General features: G+C 49.5%; 1 protein-coding gene across 1 annotated transcript in view; it reads left to right on the forward strand.

The window, feature by feature from the left end:
* MED13L (mediator complex subunit 13L) overlaps window positions 1-13,875 on the forward strand; it is a 2,324,591-nt gene that overhangs the window by 2,151,966 nt on the left and 158,750 nt on the right. The window contains exon 28 of the mRNA XM_069619219.1: window positions 4,283-4,434. Coding sequence (XP_069475320.1) covers window positions 4,283-4,434 — 152 coding nt within the window. The remainder of the gene's footprint in view (window positions 1-4,282; window positions 4,435-13,875) is intronic.

Consider the following 13,875-nt stretch of genomic DNA (forward strand, 5'->3'; position numbering starts at 1 on the left):
TGAGGCGGTTCATCACAAGAGGGCCACGACTCACTTCCTCACCCGAGAGGTGACCTCGTCCTGGTGGTACCAACACTTATTGGGTATCATGGCAGCGGTCCTACTGGCCGTACCCTACATAAGACTCAAGATGAGGAGATTACAGCTGCACTTCACAGCCTCATGGAATCAGGAGTGGGATTCCCAAGCAGAGCTTGTCAGCATTCCTCCTACTCTCCAACCGGATCTTGCATGGTGGTCCAGGGACTGCAACCTGCGGACGGGCAAGACCTTCTGGCAGCCGGCCCCGCAGGTCACCATCACTACAGATTCCTCCCTGGAATGCTGGGATCCACTCTGGACAACTAGTGTCCATGGAGTCTGGACCCTGTAGGAGTCTCGTATCAACTGGCTGGAGCTGAAAGCCATCTGGCTAGCTCTCAAAGCTTTCCTTCGGCTCATTGGGGGCAAGGTCGTCCTCATCCAGACGCACACCTCCACCAGCATGTACTATGTCAACAAGCAGGGTAGTACCAGGTCCCCTCCACTGTGCAACCTAGTGATCAGCATGTTGTAATGGGCTCTGGAGAACGACATCTACCTGACCTCCATCCACCTTCAGGGGGAGTACAACCTGGCAGTGGACAGGCTCAGCAGATTGGGAGCGGCCAATTACAAGTGGCAACTGAACGATCTGGTGCTGTTGGAGATCTTCAGCAGTAGGGGGCCTCCCCAGGTGGATCTCTTTGCCTCCTGGGACAACAGAAAGGGCCAGCAGTTTGCTTCCTGGCAGGGGCAGGTCCCTGGCTCCCTGGGCGATGCATTCCAGATACAGTGGAACAGCTTGACGGCCTATGCCTGCCTTCCCTCCCACACCCCTTGTCCGCAGGGTGATCTGATAGGTCCATGGTGGCTGGTGAGACTGGTTTTCAGAGCTTCTCAGCCTCTCGCACAGGCCACCCATTCATCTGCCGATGGACCCAGCTCATCTTCTGGCGCAGCAGGTGGCCAGGGTCATCCACCCTGCTCCACAGAAATTAGGCCTCTAAGCATGGCTCCTGAGCGGGTCACGCTGAAGCACCTGAGCCTGTCACAGGCTAACCTAGACCTCATTCAGGGCGCTAGGAGCAAGGCTACTAGGAGCCAGTACAAGAGTAAATGGAGTAGGTTCTGTCACTGGGCAGACTCTAAAGAGATTGACGCCCTTACACATGCCACACCTATTTGGCAGCTATAGGGGCCTATAGAAACTCAGAGGAGGAAGTCTTCTCTTCCAACCTGGTTGTCAAGCAGCATTTGGGGGCCTGACCAGGCTCTACCCGCCCATCAAGAAACCACACCTGTCGGACCTCAATGTAGTGGCGCACAAACCGCACTAGCCAATTGCATCTGCGGACAATCTAACTGGTCTCCATTAAAACAGCTCTGTTGTTGGGTCTCACCTCTGCTTGCAGAGTCAGTGAGATCCAGGCTTTGGTGACATCAGAACCCTATACTACTTTTCACAAGGATAAGGTTGTCCTGAGAACACACCCTGCGTTCCTACCTAAGGTGGTCTCCGCTTTTCATCTGAACGAGGAGATTGTCTTCCCTACGTTATTTGGCGATCCTATGTACAAGGTTTAGAGGGTCTTGCACTGTCTGGATGTCAGATGCACTCCGATATTCTATCTTGACAGGACCAAGGGCTTCCGCAAGTCGGACGCCCTGTATCCCATTTGGGGTGGTCAAGGCCCGGTTTTCGGGCATCCAAGGCATCTATAGCAAGGTGGATGTTTTTGGCTATCAAAGAGGCTTAGGAGGGGCAGCACAAAACACTTCCAGCTAACGTGCACGCCCACACTGTCAGAGCCAAGGCCACGGCCGTCACCTTCCAGCGGCAGGTCCCATGGCAGGTCATCAGCAGAGCGGCCGCCTGGGCCACCCCTTGGGCTTTTTGTAAGCACTACTGTTTGGACGCCGGCTCTAAATCAGACACTGCTTTCAGACCAGCAGTTCTAAGGAATGTGTTTTCTTAAGGAGGATCTTCTCTCCACCCTGGGGCTACATTCAGTTGTAATCGCCCATGCAGTATGAAGTTGACGGGACATAAGAGTAATTAAGTTACTCACCATAGTGACTAACATACTCTTGGTCCATAGTCTGCTTTCCTCCATACTTCCCACCATCCTCCCCATTAATAATACTGGTGTCATTAGGCAATGTCAAATATTTTCGACGCGTCAATGGGGACTGAGGAGCAGCACCAGTGGGCGTAGGCATGGGAGCCCATGCTCCCAGAGCCGCGCCTCTCTAAATTTAAAGGGGAAGAAGGTTTTTTTTTCTTGTGAAAAAGGTTCCATCGCACGTTCCTAGCGAGGGGCGCCCATGCAGTATGGAGGAAAGGGGACTATGGACTAAGAGTATGTTAGTCACTACAGTGAGTAACTATTAATATGTTAAATCCCAATACTTTGACAGATTTGCCTGGGTCTCTGTGCGGGGGCCATAGACTTTTACTCCATAGGTTTATGCTGACTCATAGAAGCATAATCTTGATCCTGGTCGAATTTGTTTCAGCAGTTTGCATACATCAGGGATTTAACAGATTACATATAGGAGTCTTGGGTAGGGTGCATGGTGGGGGGGGGGGTCTCAGTAGCGCACAATGATTCCTGTCAAATTGTAGGAGAATCGGAGTGTTGGTTATCATACATGTAGAAGTTAAATCCATAGAATTGGAAGCTGTCCGCGAGAGATGAACATTAAAGTTAAAGGGAGATGAGACAAAGCTTTAAGAGAACATGCAGTAGATTGGCACAGAGGGAGAGAAGAAATGTTGGTCATGGTTCTTTGGGCTCAGTAGTCCAGGAAAGTCACCAGCCATTGCAGGGTAGAGTTTTGTATACTATCTAAAAATGGAGCACATTGAATGAATTTGGTGGTTGAATATTTTGAAGCAGCAGACAAATACAGGAGGATCAGTGTGTTTACCCTGTTGGTGTCTACTGCCAAACACTTGTCAACAAGAGATGAAATGACTCCTTCTGAGTCTCTGCCAAGCCTTTGCATTAGGTGAATATACTTTTGAATAGGGCAATTCTGTAGAGCAATGGAGAAGGTGTGGAACTCTAGGTGTTTTGTTTATGGTGGGATGATTGGAGCCTAAGAAGGGATAGTTAAAGATCGGTTGAGATGTTTGAGATCATTTGTCGACTTCTAGTAGTGATTGCAGAGTTTTAAAGAGTCGATTAATCTTGAAGTCCGTGCGAGTTATGCCAGCACTTTGAAGAGTAATACTTGGGGATTCTTGGCTCTGAAGAATCTTGATGCGTGCTCTAGTACAATTTCTTGGGCCGGTCCAAATATACCATTTGTGGCAGACATGGGATACCCAGGCCGTTTTATCTTGGAGGACATCATTTTCCCCCAGAGTCTTTAAAAGGCAAAGCCTTTTGATGTTTTTCAGGTTACAGTTGAGTCATTTTGCTCATGAACACTTGCAATTCGATTTTATAGGGGGGCGGCCATTGAGTGCAGAAGTTAGCCTGGAGTAGACACATTTCATTTGAAGAGTGAAGGTGCTTTTGGATGATCAGTTGCTTCGATTGGTCAAGATTTGTTGGTGGGAGAAGAGTTAGTCATTTATTGGTGGTTTGGAGAAGCAGAAGTTTGAAAGGTGTCTACATATGATCAGTCCCAACCATAGGGATGGCTTTTTGGAGGGGCCAGCTGACCTTGAGAAGGATTGCTGTGTAAGGAAGACTCAGGAAATGGTGACTCTTTCAGTGAAGAAAATAGGTTGAGGAATTTTTGTTTTGATTGCATACTATGATCTTGTCTTTGAACAGCACTCTTGCAAATATATATTTTTTGATAAACCAAACTGGTAGCACACACGATAACTGAAACCCCTGCATTGAAGGTATTAATGCATGGAAACAATTCATGTAGTTGCCAATATCGAAAAAGTGGTTGTTCTGATATGAACATTTGCTTGTTCAGTTGACTGATTCTTTGTATTGGAGTAGTGTGGCATGTTTGTAAAGATTACAATGTTTATGTGGGCTAAAGAGAACCTTTTTAAATGTAAACTTTTTGTTTAATTCATTGTTCCTTGCAATTGACAATGAATCACAGAATATTTAATTTAACTGCCTTCTGTATTATGTTACTTGTATTGCAGAAAAATATTCTAATAAAGTGACTGCTAACCAAGCCCACCATACATTGTATAACGCAAAGCTGTCATGTAACTACATCCTTTTTTAATTTGATAAGTGTATCATTGCTAAGCGGATGTTCGTATATGTTCTTTTTTCAGACATCTTTGAAATACAATTCCCAGATGACATAGACAACGACATTGGGATTTTGATTACTGGGAATCTACATTCCTCGCCAAACTCCTCTCCAGTACCGTCCCCCGGTTCCCCATCTGGTATTGGGGGAGGATCCAACTTCCAACATAGCAGGGTAAGTCGTTCTGGAAATACTGAACTCTAAGGTAATCTGGAGAGAGGCAGGGTTACAATGCCTCCTCCAGACTGACTACAACATATGCAAACTTGTAATGTGTATGAACACAATGATTAAAAGTAGATTGTGGTTAGAATTCCAGTGTTTTGCATTTATTAATGCCATAAAAATAGACGTTGGCCTTTGATGAGTCAGTTAACACTTAATGTCCAAGTGAATGGCACATCATGTTGAAATTCAATGTAAGGATAGACATTAGAAACAGACTCGACCACAAATAAGTTGGAGCCAGAATCTCTAAAAAGATTTTTAGGGTTTGTTTAATGTGCCATTCTATTCAACTAAATGTTATTAATGTCCCACTTACAGAAGCCATTTTGCCGCATTTTGGGGTCAGTGTCTGCTGGTGAATTATTTGATTGGAGGGCATAAAAATGTCCTGCAAATATGCATGAGCGACCAAATGCAGTGAGGGAGCCTGAACCAACCAAGGGAGGCTCTGGGGAATTCCCCCACTCCCTCAACCCCAAAAAAATGTTTTGAAAGATGCTACATTATAAATTGCACTTTGTGAAATATTGGGTGAAAAGCCAGACATCCTGCAGTTTTGTAGGTTAACTCATGGGTAAATCCAATAGATACAAGTCACCAAACGTACACAGGAGCATTTCGCAATGCATTCATTTATAACGCCCCTGTATACAAGTGTTTCTAGGCGTGACAAGACAAAGGAATGAAGACATAGGGAGGACAATGTAAACGATCTTACTAGGCCTTGTGACATTCAGATCGTGCAAGTACGACAGTGCTGGGGGGAGTGAGGGGGGGCAAATGCCAGGGAGGGAAAGTGTGATCAGGGCAGCAATGCTCTGAGTAAGTGCATCCAGGGCAGCACGGCTCTGGGTAAGTGCAAGGAGGTAGGAGACTGTAGAGGTTACAGTTACAGACCCTAAGTGCGTGGTGGCCTGGCGGCAGTGCAGGGGAGACTGATCATGGAGGAGCCCGCTACCCCTTATGCTCATCGGGTATCCAGACAACCAGCAGATAAACAGTCAGGAATGAGTAAAAGAGAGCTTAGTGTCATCCGCCTACCGAAGTTAGAGGAGAAAGAGATCAGATGGGCCAAAGGGGCCAAGTAGATATTAAAGAGCTAGGGAGAGAGGTTAGAGCCCTGAGGACACCACATGTGGAGAGGGAGGTGGTGGAGAGAAAGGACCCAAATTGGACCTGGGAGGGCCGGTCCGACAGGAAGGAGGTCAACCACTCCAAGGCCTGATCCGTGATGCCCCGGTTCTCAGAGTCGATTGATCAGGATGGCGCGATGGACCGTGTCAAAGGCAGATGACAAGGTCAAGGAGGATGAGGACAGAAGGAAGGCTGGAGTCGAGATTAGATAGCAGATCTACATGGGTATTCAGGAGAGCGGCTTCCGTGCCTCCGGCTGCTCTGAAGCCAGACTGATGGTCGAGAAGAAAACCACCAAATTCAGTATGGAGAGTAAACTGCGAGAGGGCCAGATTTTCCAGGAGTTTGCCCTGGAAAGGAGTGATGGAGATTGGGCGTTAGTTTGCCGGACAGGTAGGTTCGGAAGAAGGCTTTTTAAGGAGGGGTGCACAAAGAAGTGCTTGAGGAGAGAGGGGAAAGATCCAGTGGCGAAAGAGTGATTGCTGAAATCGGCCAAGGCTGGAGCAAGGGTGTTATTGTGGTCCTTGATGTTTCTGGAGGAGCAGGGGAGCACCTGTTAGGACAAAACTTAAATAGATCTGACTTGTCTAGAAACCTCATCAGGTGGTGTCGGGGAGAATGGAGGAGGAGAAGGAGAGGTGGCCGGAAGGGGGCCAGGAGAGGTAAAGGAGAGCGAGGACGGGATGTCCTGAGTTTTAGTGGTGAAGTGAGCAGCCAGAGCCGTACAGAGCGCCTGGGAGGGAACATGCAGCTGGATTGGCCAGCTCCTTGCCGATTATAAAGACTTTGGCCTTGTTGTTAGTAGCCGCAGAGATGCAGTCTTGGATGTGGACTCTCTTCTTGGACAGGACAGAGTCTTTATTGCCTTTGAAGCAGGAGCATGCCAGTTTGTCAGAGGATGTGCTTCAAGCCCTCCACTTCCTCTCAGCCGCCCTGCATTTGCATTTTAGGGTGGCGAAGCCGGAGTCATAACAAGAGCTACAATTGGAGGTAGGCTTCAGGTGGAGTCTCATGACGTGGGCAACGATGTCCTGAGTGTTGGAGATAGAAAGATGCAGGTTAGAGAGTGCTGTGCCAGAGTGTGAGTCAGCCACAGAGAAGGTAGCAGCAAATGCATCCTCTGACGCACGCTCATGAGCTGAATGAGAAGATAGGTGGCAGTGCTGGACTTTGTCTGAGGGACAGTGCGTTTCAGGTGAGAGAAAAGAAGAACGTGGTCAGTCCAAGAGAGAGGAGTGTGAGAGTGTTAGAGAGGGGGATGTCTGAGGAGATGAGAACATCCAAGGTAGTCCAGCAGAGTGCATCGGACCAGAGGGATAAATGGAGAGAGTGTGTTGCAGAGGTTGCGGAAGAGCCCATAGGAGGGATTAGAAGCATCCAGGTGGATGTTGAGGTTGAGAGGTAGAGGCAAGGAGAGGAGAGAAGAGGAGACGTCAGCCCACTCTTGAGAGGAATAAGGCAACCTGGCCAGCTGGCCTGTAGATGGTGGCCACAGTTTAAGAGAGGCAGGGAGAGATAGTGAGCCTGCAGAACAGGCTTTCAAAGGAGTAGTAGGCCTGCGTAAGAATGCAGGGATCCACTCCGGAAAGTTCAGAGCTACTCCACCTATGGGTCGATTGGTTAAGGGATCGGAGAGGATCTTGTAGCCATCAGGCAGGAGAGTGGCAAAACTTGTGACAGAGCTGGCCGTGAACCATGTCTCAGAGAGAGCGAGTACATCCAGGTTAAGTTCTTTGAGGAGGTGGCAAATGTCAGAGGAGTGTTCGACAGCAGAGCAAGATTTCAGAGTAGTGACATGGAACAGATTGCCACATTTGAAAGTCTTACGGGATGGGGTACAGGCAAGAGGCACACCCAGCGGAAGTGGTAAAGCAGCCTGAGAGTGGGAAGAGGTGGTGGTAGGGGGTGGCAGAGGATCCAGAGAGGTAGAGGAAGGTGCCAGAGAGTTGGCAGAGGAAGGGTGTGGCAGAGGAGCCCGAAAGGTGCTAGTAGGAGGAGCAAAAGAAGGAAGCAAGTTGATAAGACTCAGGAGACGCCTGTCGAAAAGGAGGAGATTGGGCTTAGGGCCCTGGACCAAGATGGTGCCATTCAGATAGACTTTAATGATGGTCTTGAAGGAGTGGAAGGGGGCCAGGAGGACCTTGACCAATACCACCATTAATGGGAGAGGAAGAAATAGGAGAGAGAGCCGTGACCATATGAGGGGTCCATAGGTCTGGTGAGGGAACGACAAAGAGGATCTCGGTGAGTCTATCTGGAGGAAGCACTGATGCAGATATTGGCGATAGGGAGGCCTAGGTTGGAGACCTGGATGTCCCTCTTGAATGTTTTCCTTCCAGACTTAGTGAGAGGAATAGGATAGGAGATAGAGTAGCAGTTAGAGAAGATGGGAGTAACAGAGAACATCATAGGGGATGAAAGGTGGGGAAGGGATAGAGAAAGGAGTGCCACGCAGCACAGGGGGGGGAATACACAAGGGAGCACATCAGGAGGAGTGGGCAGGTGGCACACAGCATACAATAGTACCCCCAGCGGGGTAGTGACCTGGAACGTGAGAGAGTAATGGAACACAGTACAGTAATAGCCAAGTGGATGGGGACCTAGAGCGTGGATGAAAACCTGCGGGAACACAGTACAAGTACATTAACCACAGTGGGAAGGGGTCCTAGAGTGTGGGGGAGGCCTAATGGAACACAAAACATATGCAGCCGTAGCCACAATTTAAGGGACTTGGAAAGAAGACAGGAACAATGTATGCAGTGAACCGCTAGTGGGGAGATCCTACAGGTTGCACAGAGACACAGAGTATGTTAAGTTGGACATTTAGGTGGAAGTACATGCAAAGGCTTTTTAGGTTAGCAGAGTGCAGTAGTGGTCGCACTACCTTCCCAGACCCTTCTTACCTTATGGTCGCTACTGGTCGGCGGCTGCACTGCGTGCTTGCGCTCTCCTCCGCTACCCCTTTGCCACCAAACACCAGCGTTACACACCTCCAAGGCCTTGTCCTGCGAGGACTTTGCCACAGAGGGTTCGATCCTCTTTTCTTAAAGGTTTGGATGCGTGGACGTAGGCGCAATGTATTGTGTATCAACCGGCAGCATCTCCTGCGCATGTACGTCGCACAGCACTGCAGCCTTGTCCTGTGAGGGCTTTGCCCTCTCCACAATATTAAATGCTAATATAAAAATCTGTTTCACAATGACTGTCGATACATTTCCATGCACCATTATATGCCAGTATTCTCATGTGTGGTGCATCTTCATTTTTTTAATTGTCCATGCGCTAATAAGTTTATTGGGGACAACAAACTCAACTATAAAGTATGATTTCTTTTTTTACATCCTGTGTATTAGTTACGGAACTACCAACAGCGTTTCTGAGACTTTCTGAGAATAACGGGACATTTGCAAAGGCTTTTGTTTTGTTTGTATTGCTGATCGATTTGCACCTGTATCTATCAGAATAAGCACACTTTCCTTTGATTCCACAATTTACAAAGGGGCGCTCTGGTCTATCGGTATCAATGTGTGTATAATAAAGTCAGTTTCTCCTTGGCAAAGCTGTCCATTGACCTTATGGTCTCAGAAGGGCCATCACACTCAAAAGATAGTAGCTGAGGCTGTCCCTACCTTTACTCTGCAGTTTGGAGCCGAGACTGGTTTGGGCACTCAAACGTCCAATAACTTTCCTGTTTGCTCTAGTGACATTTGTTACTAGTCACACACTCATTTATATTTCCGTGTGGTCCAATACTACCAACTCTACGGCCTTTACTCCTTCCCAGGGATCGTCCAATTCCTATTCCCAGTGTAAGTGTGTGAAGCTTTAAAGGTGGATGAGTGAACAAATATCATCACTACTGCTAAGAGCATTAGAATTGCCTTCAAGTACAAGCTTTGTCTTCAGTAGAATGTCATCATCTTCAATCCAGAAAGCAAGGGAGGCATGATTTTAAACAATGCTAACCAAAGACAATCACTTTGCCTACTTAATAAAGTCTCTAGACTTTTCTAAGCACCGAAAACTAACTAAATATATGCCACAGGGTGTTCAGTGAGGTGGTGGGGATAGGGTTGCTAATGGCCACCTCCTGCATTCACAAACACAGCCTGCCTCGAAAATGTTATCTGTTGTTGCTGTAAACGTTGCACCTATAGTACTATCAACTTGCATTTACTGGAATCCTTCATCTGCTTCTGGCGATTTGAAATTGAAGGGAGATCCAAGTTGGGCTTTGTTTGCCACCCAATACAAATCATTTTCTATCACTACACCTTGGGCAATAGTCCCTGAACAAATGCATCTGCTATGGCTTCCTGTGCTGTTCCAGCCGGTTGATTTATTCCTGAATGGTGCTTAAAAACAACCTTCAAACGCTCAAGAAAATCTGCTATTAATGTTTCTCTTACAGCGTGAAATCGTACTCCAATCTGCATTTCGAGGACATAATACTGAAATCCTCTGCACCAAAGAGAATCTGTAACCTGCACCATATTGCACACACTCCATAAGCTCGCCTTTCTTGAGTCCAACGCTGATGCTTTACAGCTGGCATCACTAATCAGCTGATTCATATCCACCCAGGAAAGATTATAGCATTGTACCACAGCGCACAGTTCTGCAATACATATTTAAGATTCTTTCCTTTTGTTCAGAACCTCATGACACAAATTCCTCAAATCCCTAGGTGTCCACGGGTTGTGTATTGTTACCAGCGCCCACTCCTGGCAAATGTCTCGGTGGGACTTGAAATTGCACAGTTGCTGCGCTGTAAATCACAACTACAATGGAATCGGAGGGGCTAATGATGGACACGCTTTCTGCCTGCCCGACCAAGGCTTGAGCTTGGAATTGCATGCTAGCATTTGCTGTGCTTCTGGAATGCATTTGCAGGAGTTGTGCTTGTGCCACTAGTTCTGACCACAATGCTTGCTCTTGCATGATTGCATTTTGATCCTGCACTACCTTAATTCTCGATAATATAGTCTACATCTCCTGTCCTCCTATTTGCATCAGACGGACATGGGTATAGTTTGGTTATGAGAGTGGACTGGACCTGCTCCTCTTCCCTGTTTCGTTGCTTTTTCAGTTTTTTCTATTTTTTTTTGTAGTTTTACATTTGATTCTTCTAGATTTTGTATCCTCTACTACTCTATTCTTTTGGACCCCTCTGCGTGTCAATTTAGGATGACTTCCCACTCTTGTGGCTTTATGGTAGCGCCTTTAGCCTCTGACACTTCTCAAGTAGGAGTTTTATTATGTCCGATATACTCTTACGTCCCGTCCCCTTTCCTCCATACTACATGGGCGTCCCTCGCTAGGGACGGGAGACAGAACCTTTTTCAGCAGAAAAAAACCTTCTTCCCCCCCTTTTAAATTTGGGGGTGCGGCCCTGGGAGCATGGGCTCCCCTGGCTCCGTTCACTGGCGCCCCTCCTCAGTCCTTATCCGCATCAACTGGAACAGACCGCTTTAACCAGCGCTCCTGGGTTAGGCCTCCAGCCTTGTAATTCCACATGCTCTTCCCCAGAGAAGTTTTTTCCTTTTGGTGTCTTCTTGTCTTTAATCAGATACCTCTGTCCTATGGCGCCACGCTCCTCCCCGGCACAATTCAACATTAGCAGACTCCAGCAGGTGTATAGCAAGGCCTATTCCCTACGTCTGACCCCCACGCTCTGCTGCCTTGGCCCCGACCACGGCAGGGAGTCCTTTACCGCATGCAACACGCTTACAACGTGCTCTGAAGAACAGGTTAGCCCGGGGGAGGGAGCTCTTCGGAAGTCTGTCTCCAGAGGACTCAAGGGAATTTGTCAGGACAAGTTCAGGCCCAAGGTAGGGGCACTGTTTTCATCCGCACGTAGATCGGAAGGACCTTTCAGGTTCGTGTAGCAGTGCAGGTACTGAGTCTACTACAGCTACGGGACTCTGGGCCGAGGGGTAGCTAGATCCTACCGGTGACTGCCTTAAAGGGCCACAAGGCTCTATTACCGGGTCTACATACCGGGTCTACACCCGAGGGGCTACGCCCTAGTACCGGACAGAGGTCCGAGGGGGCGCCTGTATACACAATGTACCCCGTAAAGATGACTCCTCCGCCCAGGAGGTGCAAGAGCGAGAGGGATCTTTCAGGTCCTGGTACCAGTGCAGGTACAGAGGCTGCTACAGCTACTGGCCATCAGGCCGAGTGGTCGTCAGATCCTACCGGACACTGCGCTAAAGGACTATTACCGGGTCTATGCCCGAGGGGCTGGGCCCTAGTACCGGACAGATGTCCGAGGGGGCGCCTGTACGCGCCATGTAGCCTGCAAAAGCGACTCCTCCCCCAGGAAGCGTAGGAGTGGGAGCGACCTTTGAGGTCCTGGTAGCAGGGTAAGTACCAAGGCTGCTTTCTACAGCTACCAGCTGTCAGGCCAAGGGGCCGCGAAATCCTAGCGGTGACTGCGCTGAGAAACAGCAAGGTTCAATTACTTGGTCTACACCTGATGGGCTATGCCCTAGTACCGGACAGATGTCTGAGGGGACGCCTGTACGCACCATAAACAAGCACGGGAGGGACCTTCCAGGTTCTTGTTCCAGTGCAGGTACCAAGGCTGCTACTACAGCTACCGGCTGCCAGGTCGAAGGGTCGCAAGATCCTACCGGTGACTGAGTGGAGTGGCCGCAAGATTCTATTACCAGGTTGGGCCCGAAGGGCTACATCCTAGGACTAGACGGATGTCTGAGGGGGCACCTGCACGCAACACTGCCGGCGGCATCGCCAAGGGCAATCCACTTACCAGGCCCCATCCTGAGGTGCAGGTTATGCCTCAACCTCCACCAGCAGGAGTCTTGGAAGAGGCTGGGCTCAAAGCGGCAAGCACTACAACACAGGCACGTGGCATGCAGCTCGACAAAATGGCAGCCGAGCCAGATAAAATGGCAGCTCGTCTGACACCATCCCCCTTTGGGGAACAGGTAGGGGAACGAGTTTCCAGGTGGGATTGGTCTTCACTAAGTACGTGACCCACGGCATACCCTTCATCGTCGCAGGGCTGATGCACCCCGCCGACAGTAAGGCAGAGTGAGTTCAGGCCAAAGCACGCTCAAGGCCCTGTGCCTCCAAGCGCTCCACCAGCCTGTGAAGACTGGTTTTCTTGAAAAGCCATGACCCGCGGGGACTTACTCCCTCTGGTTCTGTCGCTAGCACCCACGGCCCCTCTGCCCTTGGTTCCAGCGCATCCGGCTCATGTGCAGCACCAGCTGCCTGTGGCAGTACCCACAACACCGGCTCCCACACCTCCAACGGTCTTGGCAGCCCCACAGTCTCCTTCTCAGCAGCCGGCTCAGGTCAGCAGGTCACAGCTTGAACCTCATTCGGCGCAACCAACAGGTGCCTCAACGCCAAGTTTACACAGCTGGAGGGGGCCCACTCTTGCTGTTGGCACTCTCACAGCTACACTCCTTCCCCACTCCCGGTGCAGCGCCTGACACGCTTCAAAGTAGGGCTGGCGGAAGCCATCAATGGTTGCGCAGAACATAATGGAGTCCGCCGTGGCGTACATTGACGCCTCAGGCGGTGCCATCTGCACCGCTACTGGCAGGAGAAGGACTGCCTGGCTACGGGTGGCCAAATTCAACCCATACGCCCAGGAACCAATACTGCACCTTCCTTTTAGAGGTGGGGGGGGCGACCTGTTCCATTCTACGACGGATTGGGAACTTGATAAGAGGAGGGAACAGTCCCCAGACTGCTGAATCCTTATCCATCCTCGCTAAGGCCACCCCTAGGGCATATAGCCAGATGCACGCTCATGCTGGCGCACAAGGTTCGCCGACCCTTGGTTCCTCCCTGCAGTGTCCTTGGGCTACCAATAACTCTGTGGGTGGAAATTCGCTTGCACATAGAGAGGCAGGCAGTGGAAGAAGTCCCAGCCTCCCTGCGGGGTCTGGGCTCCTGTTCACAGATCTTTCACCATACAATGGTTTCCCCAGCGCATATTACTGCGACATTGTGCACGGGAGATTGGATGTGCTCCCTGAATCTGAAGGATGCTTACCTTCACATACCATTCTGCCGCCCCTTCATTCCTTTCATAGGGTCAGGATCATGGGCTTCCATTTCCTATGCAAGTTATACCTTTTGGCCCCAATCCGGCCCCCAGGGTCTGTACAGGGCGGGATTAACCTGTGGCAACCCTACTTGGGGCCCAGGGTCACCACGCCTATCCATACCTAGACTGGCTCATCGGGACAAGGTCTACGGAGGCAGTCCTCC

Source organism: Ambystoma mexicanum, chromosome 10 (genome assembly GCF_040938575.1).
Source record: "Ambystoma mexicanum isolate Mex_15411 chromosome 10, UKY_AmexF1_1, whole genome shotgun sequence".
In the NCBI taxonomy this organism is placed as follows: Eukaryota; Metazoa; Chordata; class Amphibia; order Caudata; family Ambystomatidae; genus Ambystoma; species Ambystoma mexicanum.